This window comes from Heloderma suspectum, chromosome 4 (assembly GCF_057233095.1).
Source record: "Heloderma suspectum isolate Gila_16-S chromosome 4, 16-S_ref, whole genome shotgun sequence".
Lineage (NCBI taxonomy): Eukaryota > Metazoa > Chordata > Lepidosauria > Squamata > Helodermatidae > Heloderma > Heloderma suspectum.
The window spans coordinates 123,188,525-123,201,811 of NC_139461.1; the positions used below are offsets into that span (position 1 = coordinate 123,188,525).

Sequence of the window (13,287 nt, forward strand, 5' to 3'; positions counted from 1 at the left end):
TCATCTTTTTTAAAAAGCTAGCAGTGATGAGTCACCACTGAGAATGTACCTGGGATTCTAAGATCTGATGCTGATCTTAATGATTGGACAGGCTCACGCAGGTGTAAGTAGCCCTTCAGGTAACATGGTACCCAACCATTTAGTAGAGATGTACGAAATCCCTACTTCGCTCCATGAGGTTCAACCCACGGTGTAGGGGGGAGGCACTCCGTCCCTCCCCCCAGAATCCTCCCCAGCCAGCTCCGCTCCATGGCGGCTCCATGGAGCTACCAGCCAGGGCCAGCCACAGCTGGGGTTCTGGCTACTGCCAGGCTGCTGCGGCTGCAAATGGCCATTGTAGCGGCCACCATTTGTGTCCTTGTAGTAAGCCTTGTAGTAAGCCTATCATGTAGCCTGTCACGGCAAAGAGCAGGGGCGCAAATGGCATTTGAGTCCTTGCAGTAAGCCGTGATAGGCTACGTAAATATTTAATTTATGTAGTATTTACGTAGCCTACGTAAATACTTACGTAGCCTATCATGGCAAAGAGCAGGGGCGCAAATGGTGGCTGCTATGCCTTTGCATCCTTGCAGTAAGCCGTGATAGGCTACATAAGTATTATGTAGCCTATCACGGCAAAAGGCAGCCACGCAAATGGCCATTTGTGTGGCTGCCTTTTGCTGTGATAGGCTACGTAAATACTTACATAGCCTATCATGGCTTACTGCAAGGACGCAAATGGTGGCTGCTATAACGGCCGCCATTTGCGGCCACAGCAGCCCAGCAGCACCCGGGAGACCAGCCGGAGCCGCTGCCACATCCACCGCCGCATCCGGTGCCAGAGTCGCAGGATCTGCCGCCAGGTACGTTCCATCCTGGGGGGATTCTACGGGGTGGCGGGATGGGGGAGGCTGTCCCGCCACGTATTCTGAGGAGTCACTGGAGTCTGTGGCAGAATTCTCTGACATCCCTACCATTTAGGGCTTTAAAGGCCAAAACCAGCACCTTGAACTGGGCCCAGAAACAAATATGAGCCAATGTAACTAATACAGAATAGTTGGAATATATTCCAAACATCTAGTTCCTACAATAATTATAGCTGCCACATTATGTGCCAGTCGCAGTTTCTGAACCATCTTCAAATGCATCCCCATGTAGAGGACATGGCAGTAGTCTAATCTGGATGTAACCAAGGCATGTATTACTATGACTAGGTCAGCTTTCTGTAAATAGAATGATGGCTGCCAAACCAGAAGTGTTCCTGGTGTGAGGTCCAGGAACACTCCCAGACTGAATTGGTTCTTCTGAAGTTCACAGCATTCAAGGAAAAATAAGTCATTCCAGGTTTTTGCTGCTCACAAGGGACATATGTGTCTCTATGAAATCAAACATCAAATATAGGAACATGGAAAGCTGCCTTATACTGAAGCAGACCATTGGTCCACCTAGCCCAAGTATTGTCAGCACTGACTGGCAGCGACTCTCCTGGTTTTCAGGCAAGAGACTTCCCTTATCCTACCTGGAGATACTGGTATTAAACCTGGACCTTCTACATGCAAAGCGGGTGCTCTACCACTGAGCCACAGAACTGCATGCGTATGTGCGATTACACAAGCGAATCCAATATATCTTTCAGACCTGTCACTCCAGCCCAAAAGGCATGCACATGTTGTATTTTGAAAACGTATCCGAGACAGTGCACAGATTCAGGAATGCTGGGCTCGCCTGCGAGGAATTAAAATGCATTTTCATGCAATGTGACAATACTGAGAGCAGAAAAGAGAATAATTCACAAATGGTACCTTTGACAGCATGAGCTAGGCTAGAGGGCCATAGGATTTCTCAGTTCCTAGAAACCGTGCTCCCCTCCCCCTTCACCCACCCCCTCGTAGCCGGTGTGGTTCTCTCCACACTGGTGGCTTTTCCATGCTCGCAAAAAGAGTGCAGAGAGGGCAAAAAGGGGGCAGTCTTGGGGGCAGCAGGGGAGAAGAGACTGCAGAAGCCTCTTTACGAGGCTTTCCATGTGCCCCAGAGCCTCCCCCCACTCCCGCTCCAGCGTCCCCAGCTAGACGCATGAAATTGCGTGTCTAGCTGAAAATGCAGGGCGGCGGGAGCATGGAGGAGAGGATCCCCTCTGTACTCCAGCCGCCCTGCATAGGATAATCAAATCAGAGGCTTGCAACTATCTTTATAGGATTGAGCCCTTAGGCTACAATCCTATAGCCACTCACCTGGGAGTAAGACCCATTCAACTCTGCAGCACTTACTTCTGAGAAGATGTGTATAGGATTGCACTGTTACTGCCTAAATGTTGACTCTAGAGATACCAGTGCAGGTCACTGGGTTCAGGCCTGGATACAAGCTGTTATGGCTCATAATGCTGTCTCAGAAAAGTGGTGAGTTCTCTTCTCTGAATTCTTCTCCAAAAAAAAAAGTTCTTCTTGGATTATTCTCTGGCTCACATTCAAATTCTCAGAGACGAATTCCCAGGTTACACACACATACATGCACATGCACGTATGCACACGTGCACACACACACACACACACACACACACCGTGCCACCCTTTCCAAGCCAGGAGAGATCCTGCCAGAGACTCTTCTAGCTGCAGGAAGCATTTGCAACCAGGGATCATGTGGTTTTCAAAGCCTCTCTGATACCCTCACTGTTCCCTACAGTGAGACGACTATGTGGACCTCTCCTGCCTTCACAAAGAAGTCAAAAGCATCCAGGGATCAGGCAAGGCTTACAAGCCTCCCAGTAACCCTGGCTGCCTTTGACAGCTGTCCCCCTGAAAACCACTGGTGGGGGCGGGGGAATGCCTGGCCCTACAGATAACTCTTTGGGCAAGAGTCCTCAGTAACTCCCGTAATTCCTCACCATTGGCTATGCTGGCTAGGGCTGATGGGAGTTGCAGTCCACCAACATCTTGGGGGGCCAGATGTTCCCCACTCCTGCAGTCCTGGTAATAAAAAAAAGTGCTGATACTGTGTCCCTGAGAACCCTGGTTCCACTACACCACTGACACAACAGGTAGTACTTTCTGTGACAGTCTTCTGACATCTAATGGCAACACCAACAGTCTTGCCATTAACAGCTGTGCACATGCATATGGTACATTCACGTGGCTATGTGAGAGTACAAAAACAGCCAAAGGGACTGAAAATGCTGCTGTAAAACATATGCAGGCAAAACAAGAACAGCTGTGTAGGAAAAGACAGCATCTTTGTATTCTTAATATGTTTTGAGTTGAGATCTTTTTTAACGGGAAGTGTTCTTAACAATTCTGACACTGACAAATAAAACGAACACATCAACATCTGTATTCTTGCACAAGATCGTTGCTATCAAGACAATATTTCTAGCCACTTAAATCATTAGGATTATCCAAAGAAGGAAATGTACAAATCCCCCCTGTTATTGACATCTGAGACAAGACCCTGAAAAAAGGGAGCTGTTGTATGATGACAATACAGGTGACATTACACTTTTCTAAACACTTGCTCTTAATATCAAAAGGGTTTTCCACAAAATCATTTTTAAAAGCAAATTTTAAAAAGGAATGCAAAATCCCTTCCATATCATCCAGATATTGTTTGTTTGCTTGCTTTTCCTCTTAAAATATGTTTCATCTCTATAGGGGTAACTGTCACTACAGTCAGTTTTAAAGCAAACTCGTAGGTTATGCAGAGCATGTCTTGAGCTTTTTCTTCTCCTTCAAATGTACCTTTAAAGTGTGTGTGTGTGTGTGTGTGTGTAAGTGTAAGACTTGCATTGGATATGTTATCTTAAAATCCTTTGATATTAAGAGCAAGCTTTTAGAAAACTATAAAATTGATTATTGCTGTCAAAACAATGCCTTTTTCCTGAAAGTCTTGGTTATTAATAAATTAAGATATTTGTAAGTTTGTTGTTTTGATTGTTCTAATTTTTTAAGGTACTGGCATGGATGGCTCTTTTGTGCACACGCACACATCTTAAATAACAAGTGATTGACAAAACAAAAAGAAGCTTACAATTAGTTAAAAGCTCTTCTGTGTTTGTCATTTACACATGTATTTCAAAGCAGTGCTGGAAAGAAACCATTCTTACGATGCTGAAGAGGCAGATAATTTTCAGGAAGTTTACAGCTGCAATTTCACGTTCACAAGAGATGCATAAAAGAATTAATGCCAGACGGCACAATCCTAAGCATGCGTAGGCAGAGAAAAGTTCTACACCTCCTGGTATGCCCCCCAGCCAACATGGCTGACTGGGGGATGCTGGGAGTTGTAGGATTTTTCTCTGTCTAAACATGCTTAGGATTGTGCCCATAGACAGAAATTTAAGTATTATTGTCTTAACAGCACAACCTTATGTGTGTTTACCGAGAAGTACATCCCATTGATTTCGATGGGCTTACTCCCAAGTAAGTGTGTTTACAATTGTTGCCTGCACTAAGGCTATGGAGTTTTAAAGCACTTACCAAATAAAAGTTCTAATGTCTCTGAGTTTGTATTTTTATTTATTTATTTTGCTGTTGGACATACTTCCAAGAGTGAAAGATTGTGGCCATTTAAATAAAAATGTCTAGAAGCAGGTTGTTCAAGCCATTTCGTTGTGATTCTGACTTGTGATTTATGAAACTGGGACAAAGATTTGTAGTTGTTTACCCAACAAATGATATATGGCATCTAGAGCATTTGCATTTGGTCATAGATTACATTGCCCAACTTGCAAGTCATATTCTGCTTAATGTAACAGGTCTAAAGGCAGTCATTTAGCATTTGAAGGTGACAATTTCCCTAAGATGAGCACAGATGGCATCGCAATTGGATTCCCAATGATGCAATCCACTATTAACTGATGGCTGGTAGTTTTGGCTCGGCTCTCAGAAGCTAATTTCTACAGGTCTGCAGGCTGGTGGAAGCAATGAAAGGGGTCCTGCTGACAACTTCTTCAAGGTGCTATGATAGTTAGGAGGTGTTGGGAGAATGTCTACCACAAAAAGACATGCAGTGTTCTTCTTAGTGTCTTTTTCACCTTCATGAAATAAGTAGGCATGGACAGACTCACCCATGCCCACTGAGCATGGGTGCTTGCTGAGTCATTGCTGCTGCTTGCACCCTGGAGGCCCAGCAAGCGGTCCGGGAGCACCCTGCAGCTACCCGCTCCTTGCTGCAAGCTGTCATTTTGACACAAGTTGGGGACTCCATAATTTCCGTATATTTAATGTTGCACAGCCCCTTCATGGATCACTGCCTTGTTGTGGCGAAGGGGCTTGCGTAACTCAGTGAAGCCATAAGCTATGCCGTGCAGGGCCACCCAAGACGGACAGGTCATGGCAGAGAGTTCTGACAAAATGTGGTCCACTGGAGAAGGAAATGGCAACCCACTCCAGTATTCTTGCCAAGAAAACCCCATGGAACGTATCACAAGGCTAAAAGATATGACGCCGGAAGATGAGCCCCTCAGGTCGGAAGGTGTCCAATATGCTACTGGGGAAGAGCAGAGGGTATTTCCAAGTAGCGCCAGAAAGAGTAAAGCGGCTGGGCCAAAGCCAAAAGGACACTCAGCTGTGGATGTGTCTGGTGGTGAAAAGAAAATCCGATGCTGTAAAGAACAATATTGTTTAGGAACCTGGAATGTAAGATCAATGAATCAAGGTAAGCTGGAGGTGGTCAAACATGAGATGGCAAGATTGAACATCGACATTTTGGGAATCAGCTGACTAAAATGGACAGGCATGGGTGAATTTAATTCAGGTGACCATCATATCTACTATTGTGGGCAAGAATCCCTTAGAAGAAATGGAGTAGCACTCATAGTCAACAAAAGGGTGGGAAAAGCAGTACTGGGGTACAATCTTAAAAATGATAGAATGATCTCAGTACGAATCCAAGGCAAACCATTCAACATCACAGTAATTCAAGTCTATGCCCCAACCACTGAGGCCAAAGAAGCTGAGGTTGATCGGTTCTATGAAGACCTACAACACCTTCTAGAACTAACACCAAAAAAAGATATCCTCTTCATCATAGGGGATTGGAATGCTAAAGTAGGAAGTCAAGAAATCACCGGGATAACTGGCAGGCATGGCCTTGGTGTACAAAATGAAGCAGGACAAAAGCTAATAGAATTTTGCCAAGAGAACATGCTGATCATAGCAAACACTCTTTTCCAACAGCACAAGAGGCGACTCTACACATGGACGTCACCAGATGGTCAATATCGAAATCAGATTGATTATGTCCTTTGCAGCCAAAGATGGAGAAGCTCCATACAGTCAGTAAAAACAAGACCTGGAGCTGACTGTGGCTCAGATCATGAGCTTCTTGTTGCAAAATTTCGGCTTAAATTGAAGAACGTAGGGAAAACCACTAAACCTTTCAGGCATGACCTAAATCATATCCCTTATGAATATACAGTGGAGGTGAGGAATAGATTTCAGGGATTAGACCTGATAGACAGAGTGCCTGAGGAACTATGGACGGAGGTCCGTAACATTGTTCAGGAGGCAGCAACGAAATCCGTCCCAAAGAAAAAGAAATGCAAGAAAGCCAAGTGGCTGTCTGATGAGGCTTTACAAGTAGCTGAGGAAAGAAGGGAAGCGAAAAGCAAAGGAGAAAGGGGAAGATATATCCAACTGAATGCAGAGTTCCAGAGAATAGCAAGGAGAGACAAGAAGGCCTTCTTAAATGAACAATGCAAAGAAATCGAGGAAAACAACAGAATGGGAAAGACTAGAGATCTCTTCAAGAAAATCGGAGATCTCAAGGGAATGTTTTGTGCAAAGATGGGCATGATAAAGGACAAAGAAGGCAGGGACCTAACAGAAGCTGATGAGATTAAGAAGAGGTGGCAAGAATACACAGAAGAACTATATAGGAAAGATCTGAATGTCCCTGATAGCCATGATAGTGCGGTCACTGAACTTGAGCCAGACATCCTAGAGAGTGAAGTCAAGTGGGCCTTAGGAAGCATTAGTAACAACAAAGCTAGCGGAGATGACAGTCTTCCAGCTGAGCTATTTAAAATCCTAAAAGATGATGCTGTTAAAGTGCTGCATTCAATATGCCAACAAATCTGGAACACTCAACAGTGGCCACAAGACTGGAAAAGGTCAGTTTACATTCCAATTCCAAAGAAGGGCAACGCCAAAGAGTGTTCAAACTACCGCACAATTGCGCTCATTTCACATGCCAGCAAGGTGATGCTCAAAATCCTACAAGCTAGGCTTCAGCAGTATGCGAACCGAGAACTACCGGAACTACAAGCTGGGTTTCGAAGAGGCAGAGGAACTAGAGATCAAATCGCCAACATTCGCTGCATCATGGAGAAAGCAAGAGAATTCCAGAAAAACGTCTATTTCTCCTTCATTGACTACGCTAAAGCCTTTGATTGTGTGGATCACAACAAACTGTGGCAAATTCTTAAAGTGATGGGAGTACCAGACCACCTTACCTGTCTCCTGAGAAACCTGTACGAGGGTCAAGAAGCAACAGTAAGAACCAGAGATGGAACAACCGATTGGTTCCAAATTGGGAAAGGAGTACGACAAGGCTGCATATTGTCACCCTGCTTATTTAACTTATATGCAGAGTACATCATGAGAAATGCCGGGTTGGATGAATCAGAGGTCGGAATTAAGATTGCTGGGAGAATTATCAACAACCTCCGATATGCAGACGATACCACCCTAATGGCAGAAAGCGAAGAGGATCTCAAGAGCCTCTTGTTGAGGGTGAAAGAGGAGAGTGCAAAAGCTGGTTTGAAACTCAACATTAAAAAAACTAAGATCATGTCATCTGGCCCTATCACTTCCTGGCATATAGAAGGGGAAGAAATGGAAGCAGTGACAGATTTTACTTTCTTGGGCTCCAAGATCACCGCAGACGGTGACTGTAGCCATGAAATTAAAAGACGCTTGCTCCTTGGGAGGAAAGCTATGGCAAACCTAGACAGCATAGTAAGAAGCAGAGAGATCACCTTGCCGACAAAGGTCCGTCTAATCAAAGCTATGGTTTTCCAGTAGTAATGTATGGCTGTGAGAGCTGGACTATAAGGAAGGCTGAGCGCCGAAGAATTGATGCTTTCAAACTGTGGTGCTGGAGAAGACTCTTATGAGTCCCCTGGACTGCAAGGAGGTCAAATCAGTCCATCCTAAAGGAAATCAACCCTGACTGCTCATTGGAAGGACAGATAATGAAGCTGAAGCTCCAATATTTTGGCCACCTAATGCGAAGAGAAAACTCCCTGGAAAAGACCCTGATGCTGGAAAAGACTGAAGGCAAAAGGAGAAGGGGACGGCAGAGGATGAGATGGCTAGATAGCATCACGGATGCAATGAATATGAACTTGAGCACGCTCCGGGAGAGAGCGCAGGACAGGAAGGCCTGGCGTGCTATGGTCCATGGGGTCACGAAGAGTCGGACACGACTGAACGACTGAACAACAACAACAACAATGTTGCACAGAATGGTGGCCATACAGGGTCATTTCCACACATTCAATATACGAAAATTATATTGCATAAAAATGGCAGCTTGCAGTGAGAAGTGGGTGGCTGTGGAGCACTCCCGGACTGCGGGGCTCTCAATGGGTATGCACAAGAGTGCCCCATGGCTCAGCAAGTCCACTGGACTCCCCGACATGTCTCTCCGGTGGACGTTACAGCCAGAGACATGAGGAGGAATTTCAGTCTGGTAATCATGTTCTCCCACTCCAGCTCTCAAGAGCAGGGCCAGTATCAAAGGTAGGCATGGTCAGGCACTTGTCAAACCCTTAACCCCAGCAAGAGCCCAATGATCAGAGCCCCCAGGACCCGCTCCTCCTCTTCAGCATTGCAACCTGGCCTACTGGTTCATCTACCTCTCTCTCTGGCTGGGCAACAGCAGCGGTGAGAAGGAGGAGTCATTGGTGCTGCTTCCTACTTGCTTACTAGCCCTCTGCCTGTCAAGCAAAGACATGGCAGCAATGTTGAGAAAAAGGATGAGAAGCAATAGCTGTTGCTGACTGTGACAGTGAAAAGGTACACTCATGGAGAGAGAGAGAGAGAGAGAGAGAGAGAGAGAGCCCACTGAGGATGTCTTGCCCAAGAGCCCTCAAAAACCTGAAGCCAGCACTGCTCAAGAGCTCCCTGCTGGTGCTTCAATCACTCCCATGGACCTGTTCCCACAGGCTGCTGTCTTCTCAGTCTCTTTCTTGGTTTTCCTCCTTTTTAGCCCCTTGGCCCCCTTCTTTGCAAGTTAGAGTCCCAGAGTAATGTAGTCCCTAGACTCAGCAGTGTCATGACTCTTCCTGGTCTATTCTATTTCTTGCTGCAGGCCTGGGGGGATTCCATATTTAATTGTACCCCTGTGACAACAAAACAAAACATCTCACACACATGTAGACCCTTCACATGAGATTTTTAACATTTTTAGAATGTATGCTCTCTCCCGCTCTGTGGAAATGTGGAATGATTTAAAGGTAACTAGTCAATGAAAAACAAAATCAAAATATGCATTTATGTCATGTTCCCCCATTTCATATATTCTCCTCTTTCTTCCATCTGTATTATTCCATTTTTACTTCTTATTTTTATTTTAGGTAATGGAGGTGGTAATCATTTCAGTCACTGGTTGGATAAATTAAAATGCTTATGTTGCCAATCTGAATGAACTTCTGTAGTTGTACGTTATTTAAAATATCTGTCAAGCAGAAATCAAACCACAATATAACAGGAGATCATGAGGTATGTGTTCTCATTTGACAGATATTCTTTGGATCGGCACACTGATTTGGACAGAATATTCAACATCCACTCAGGAAATGGGTCCATATTTGTCTCAAAGACACTTGACCGAGAAGCAGCCCCTTGGCACAACCTCACTGTTATAGCAACTGAAATCAGTAAGTTGAAGGTGCCTCATAAAATGATTTGGAGGGAAAGGAAGGGGTGTTGCATGTTGAAAACTGTGATCCTATGCACACCTACCTAGAAGTAAGTCCCATTGAACTCAATGGGGTTTACATCTGAGTAGACTAACAGTGCCGAGAGGAGAAAGGGGCTGTGTCTTGTTGCGGAGACGGTAGGAGGGGCAGAGTTACTAGATTTTCATTACATGCTCCCCCTCCTGCCTTTTCCTGTTCTGCAGGAAAGTGTACACATGCACAGTCTATCATTGCCATGCCCCGGCTGGAGGACTCCTCCAAGGAGCTAGAGCTCCCAGAGACAGATGATGCCATGGAGCCATCTATATCAGGAGACTAGGGGAAGCCTGGGCCCTCAGGGGAGAGGACCACGGGTCCACCCACATTGGAAGAGGGGAGCTCTGCTTCAGAAACAAAGGCGAGTGACCTCCCAGTCCCAGAGAGCACTGTTGCCTAAAGGGGCTAATCAGCACAGCTCCTGTAAGAAGAAGTGCCCGACTGCAAGGAAGGACTTCTCAGGAGAAAGTGACTCCTCATGAGTGGGGCTCTATCCAGAGAGCTCTAAAGTACTGCAGCTGAGCTCTGGGTGGGGCTCAGCAGGCTTTGGTGTTAAAAGCCTTCAGTGTTTGCCTAGTCAGTGCTAGAAGTAATGTTGTTCTTGCAGCTCCTGTGTCTTTCACCACTGCCTGCTATCTCACCTGCTCCTGCCTTAGCCTGACGCCCTGACCCATGTATCTGACTGCTTGCCTGAGCTTTGCCCTTTGCCTGTTTCATTACCATGCTTTTTGGTTAGCCCCCTTCACTCAGAGTCTGTTACAGCCAACAAAGGACAGTCCGCCCACCACTCCTTTTAAGGCTTTTTTGGCCCCTTTTTATTAGGGCTGCGCACTGACTCACCACTTCAGATGCTGATTTGGACCTTATGAATTGGCCCAGCTTTGCTTTGGGCCAATTTGGACCCAATCGGCTTCACTTCAGATTTGCATATCTGAATTATTCAGATTTGACATTTTCCCATTGACTTGCATTGGAAAACAAACAGCCATAACATTTTCAGTTTTCATGATAAATACATGAAATCTGGGGACCTGGCATCCCCCAGGAAGCTGATTTCACCTGCCAAATTCCAGACAGTTTGGCCTCGTAGTTTTTGTGCTACATGCAGGTAAAACTGATTTTTTTCAGCACAAGCTTTCAAAGCAAAGAGTTATATAGGGGTGTACAAAACCCACTTATCTGTCCGCTGAAGGGGTCCACGGGGGGGGCAAGGAGGCGATCCGTCCATCCCCCTGGAATCCTCCCGGCCAGCTTCGCTTCATGGCGAGTCCACAGATAGGCTAGGTAAATATTTACGTAGCCTATCATGGCCAAGGGCAGGGACGCAAATGGCATCTGCTATGCCAGATGCTATTATGTTCCGCAGCCCAGCAGCGGATAGCTGCGGAACGAAGATGACGGACCTGGATCGGCCGCTGCCAAGTAGGGTCCATCCCAACCGGCCTTTGCAGGGATGTGGGGGGGGGAGCAGTCTGTTCTGCCGTGGACTCTGGGGGGCCATATTCTAAAGAAACTGGCCTCATTGGAGTCCGTGGCGGATCTCTCCGCCATCCCTAGAGCTATAACTTTTCACTGGCTTCACAGAAGTGCATGAAATCTGGACACCTGCCAGCCCCAATGCAGATGACTGAACCTGCCGAATGTCAGGCAGTTTGTCCCAGTAGTTTTTTTGTGTGTGCTAGGTACAAGTACAAAGTGCTGTTCTCAGAAACTCAAACCAAAGGTCATAAAGGGACAATCAGAGAAGTTAAGTGTTTAAGTGTTGATTAGGAAGAGGTTACTCTTCCTCTGCCAAGACCCCCCAAATGCCTTATATTGAGCTTGCTTTGCCACACAGTACAGTATTAAATTTAAATAATATATGGTATTGCATGTAATGCTTTGCCCACTATATTTTGAAATGTGGACTTCTGTGTAGTGCTTTGTCACACACTGCTTGTCCACAACACAAGTGCGCACACACAAGCAAAAGAAAAGCAAATACAGAACTACCTAAAAACAAAGGGGCTGGAGTACAGTACACTATAGTCCTAAAAGAAGAGAAAAGGGTTTTTTTAATGTATTTGTTTGTTTTTTAGGGGACAGATAGATAGTTCAAAAATGGGAAGGGATACAGGAATTGAGAAAGGGCGGGCGAGCCAAGAGCAAGGAAAGTTCTTAGTGTGTGTGTGTGTGTGTGTGTGTGTTGAAAGAAAGAAAGAAAGAAAGAAAGAAAGAAAGAAAGAAAGAAAACTAGTAAGAATGGTTGAATTGAGAAGGCAGGGCAAAGAACAAGGAAAGAAAAGGAAACTAAGGTACTTAAATGTTTTTGGAAAGGGTTGGTTTTTTAAATAAAGAATCTAGAAAAGAAAAAAGGGACTAGTTGAAGTGAGAGGGGCTGAGTGGGAAGGAAGAAGAACGACAAAGCTGCAGTACAGCACGCATGCACACACACCATACAGATCTAGCCAACTCTCTCTCTAACCAACTCTAACCAGCTCCCTCTGAAACAGTGAAACAAAGAAGGCTGATCTCCAATATATACAGTATCCCCCTCCACCATCACTGTCACTGACTGGAGACTGCTGGGTTAAGCTCAGCCCTAATTTGGCAACTAGAGTTGCCATTCGTCAACGCTCACCATTTTCCCTCCCTCCTCGTCTTCTCCCCTTCCCCCCTCCCGCCTCCTCCTCCTCACCGCTTCCACCTCCCTGATCTTTTGCAAGCTGATACATTTTAGAGACAGGCTGTCTGGGATTCAGATAGCTTCAGAATAGCTCTGAATCACCAAGGCAGACCGAGGCACTTTGATGGTGACCTGCTTCACTTCGGATCACCTTGGTGCTGTTCTGATCTGCTTCAGATCTCAACAAGGCACCCCCGAGGCAGCCCAATTCTCTTTGGTATTCAGATTTGACTCTGAAGCAGTGCACAGCCCTACTGTTTAATTTCCTTTAAAAAACAAAACAAAAGCATACTTCTGCAAACCTTACCCCCACCCCCGCTCGTGCCTGGATATCAGAAATAGAAGTAATGATACATTTATTGTATATTTTTATTTCAGGCAACCCCAAACAAAGCACCCAGGCACCCATCTTCATCCGGATTTTAGATATAAATGATCATGCACCTGAATTTGCCAAATACTATGAAACCTTTGTTTGTGAAAATGCAAAAGCAGGACAGGTAAATGTATATTTACTATACCAACAAACTCGTATCTGATTTATAGCATTTTTTGCACTGCCTTAATATATGCATCAAATTGTAGTAGCAATCTGAGACTTCCTTGATCAACAGAGATGGAGAAAAAAACAACCTGAAAAGTAAGGTGTGTTCTAATCTCAATTATTTACTTTCACCAAAAGTTCAGAATC

At 45.4% G+C, this 13,287-nt stretch overlaps 1 protein-coding gene across 1 annotated transcript in view; it reads left to right on the forward strand.

Annotated features, from left to right (window-relative positions):
* Positions 1-13,287, forward strand: part of LOC146347379 (cadherin-9-like) — a 203,916-nt gene that overhangs the window by 185,864 nt on the left and 4,765 nt on the right. The window contains exons 8-9 of the mRNA XM_084850555.1: positions 9,717-9,853; positions 12,975-13,096. Coding sequence (XP_084706681.1) covers positions 9,717-9,853; positions 12,975-13,096 — 259 coding nt within the window. The remainder of the gene's footprint in view (positions 1-9,716; positions 9,854-12,974; positions 13,097-13,287) is intronic.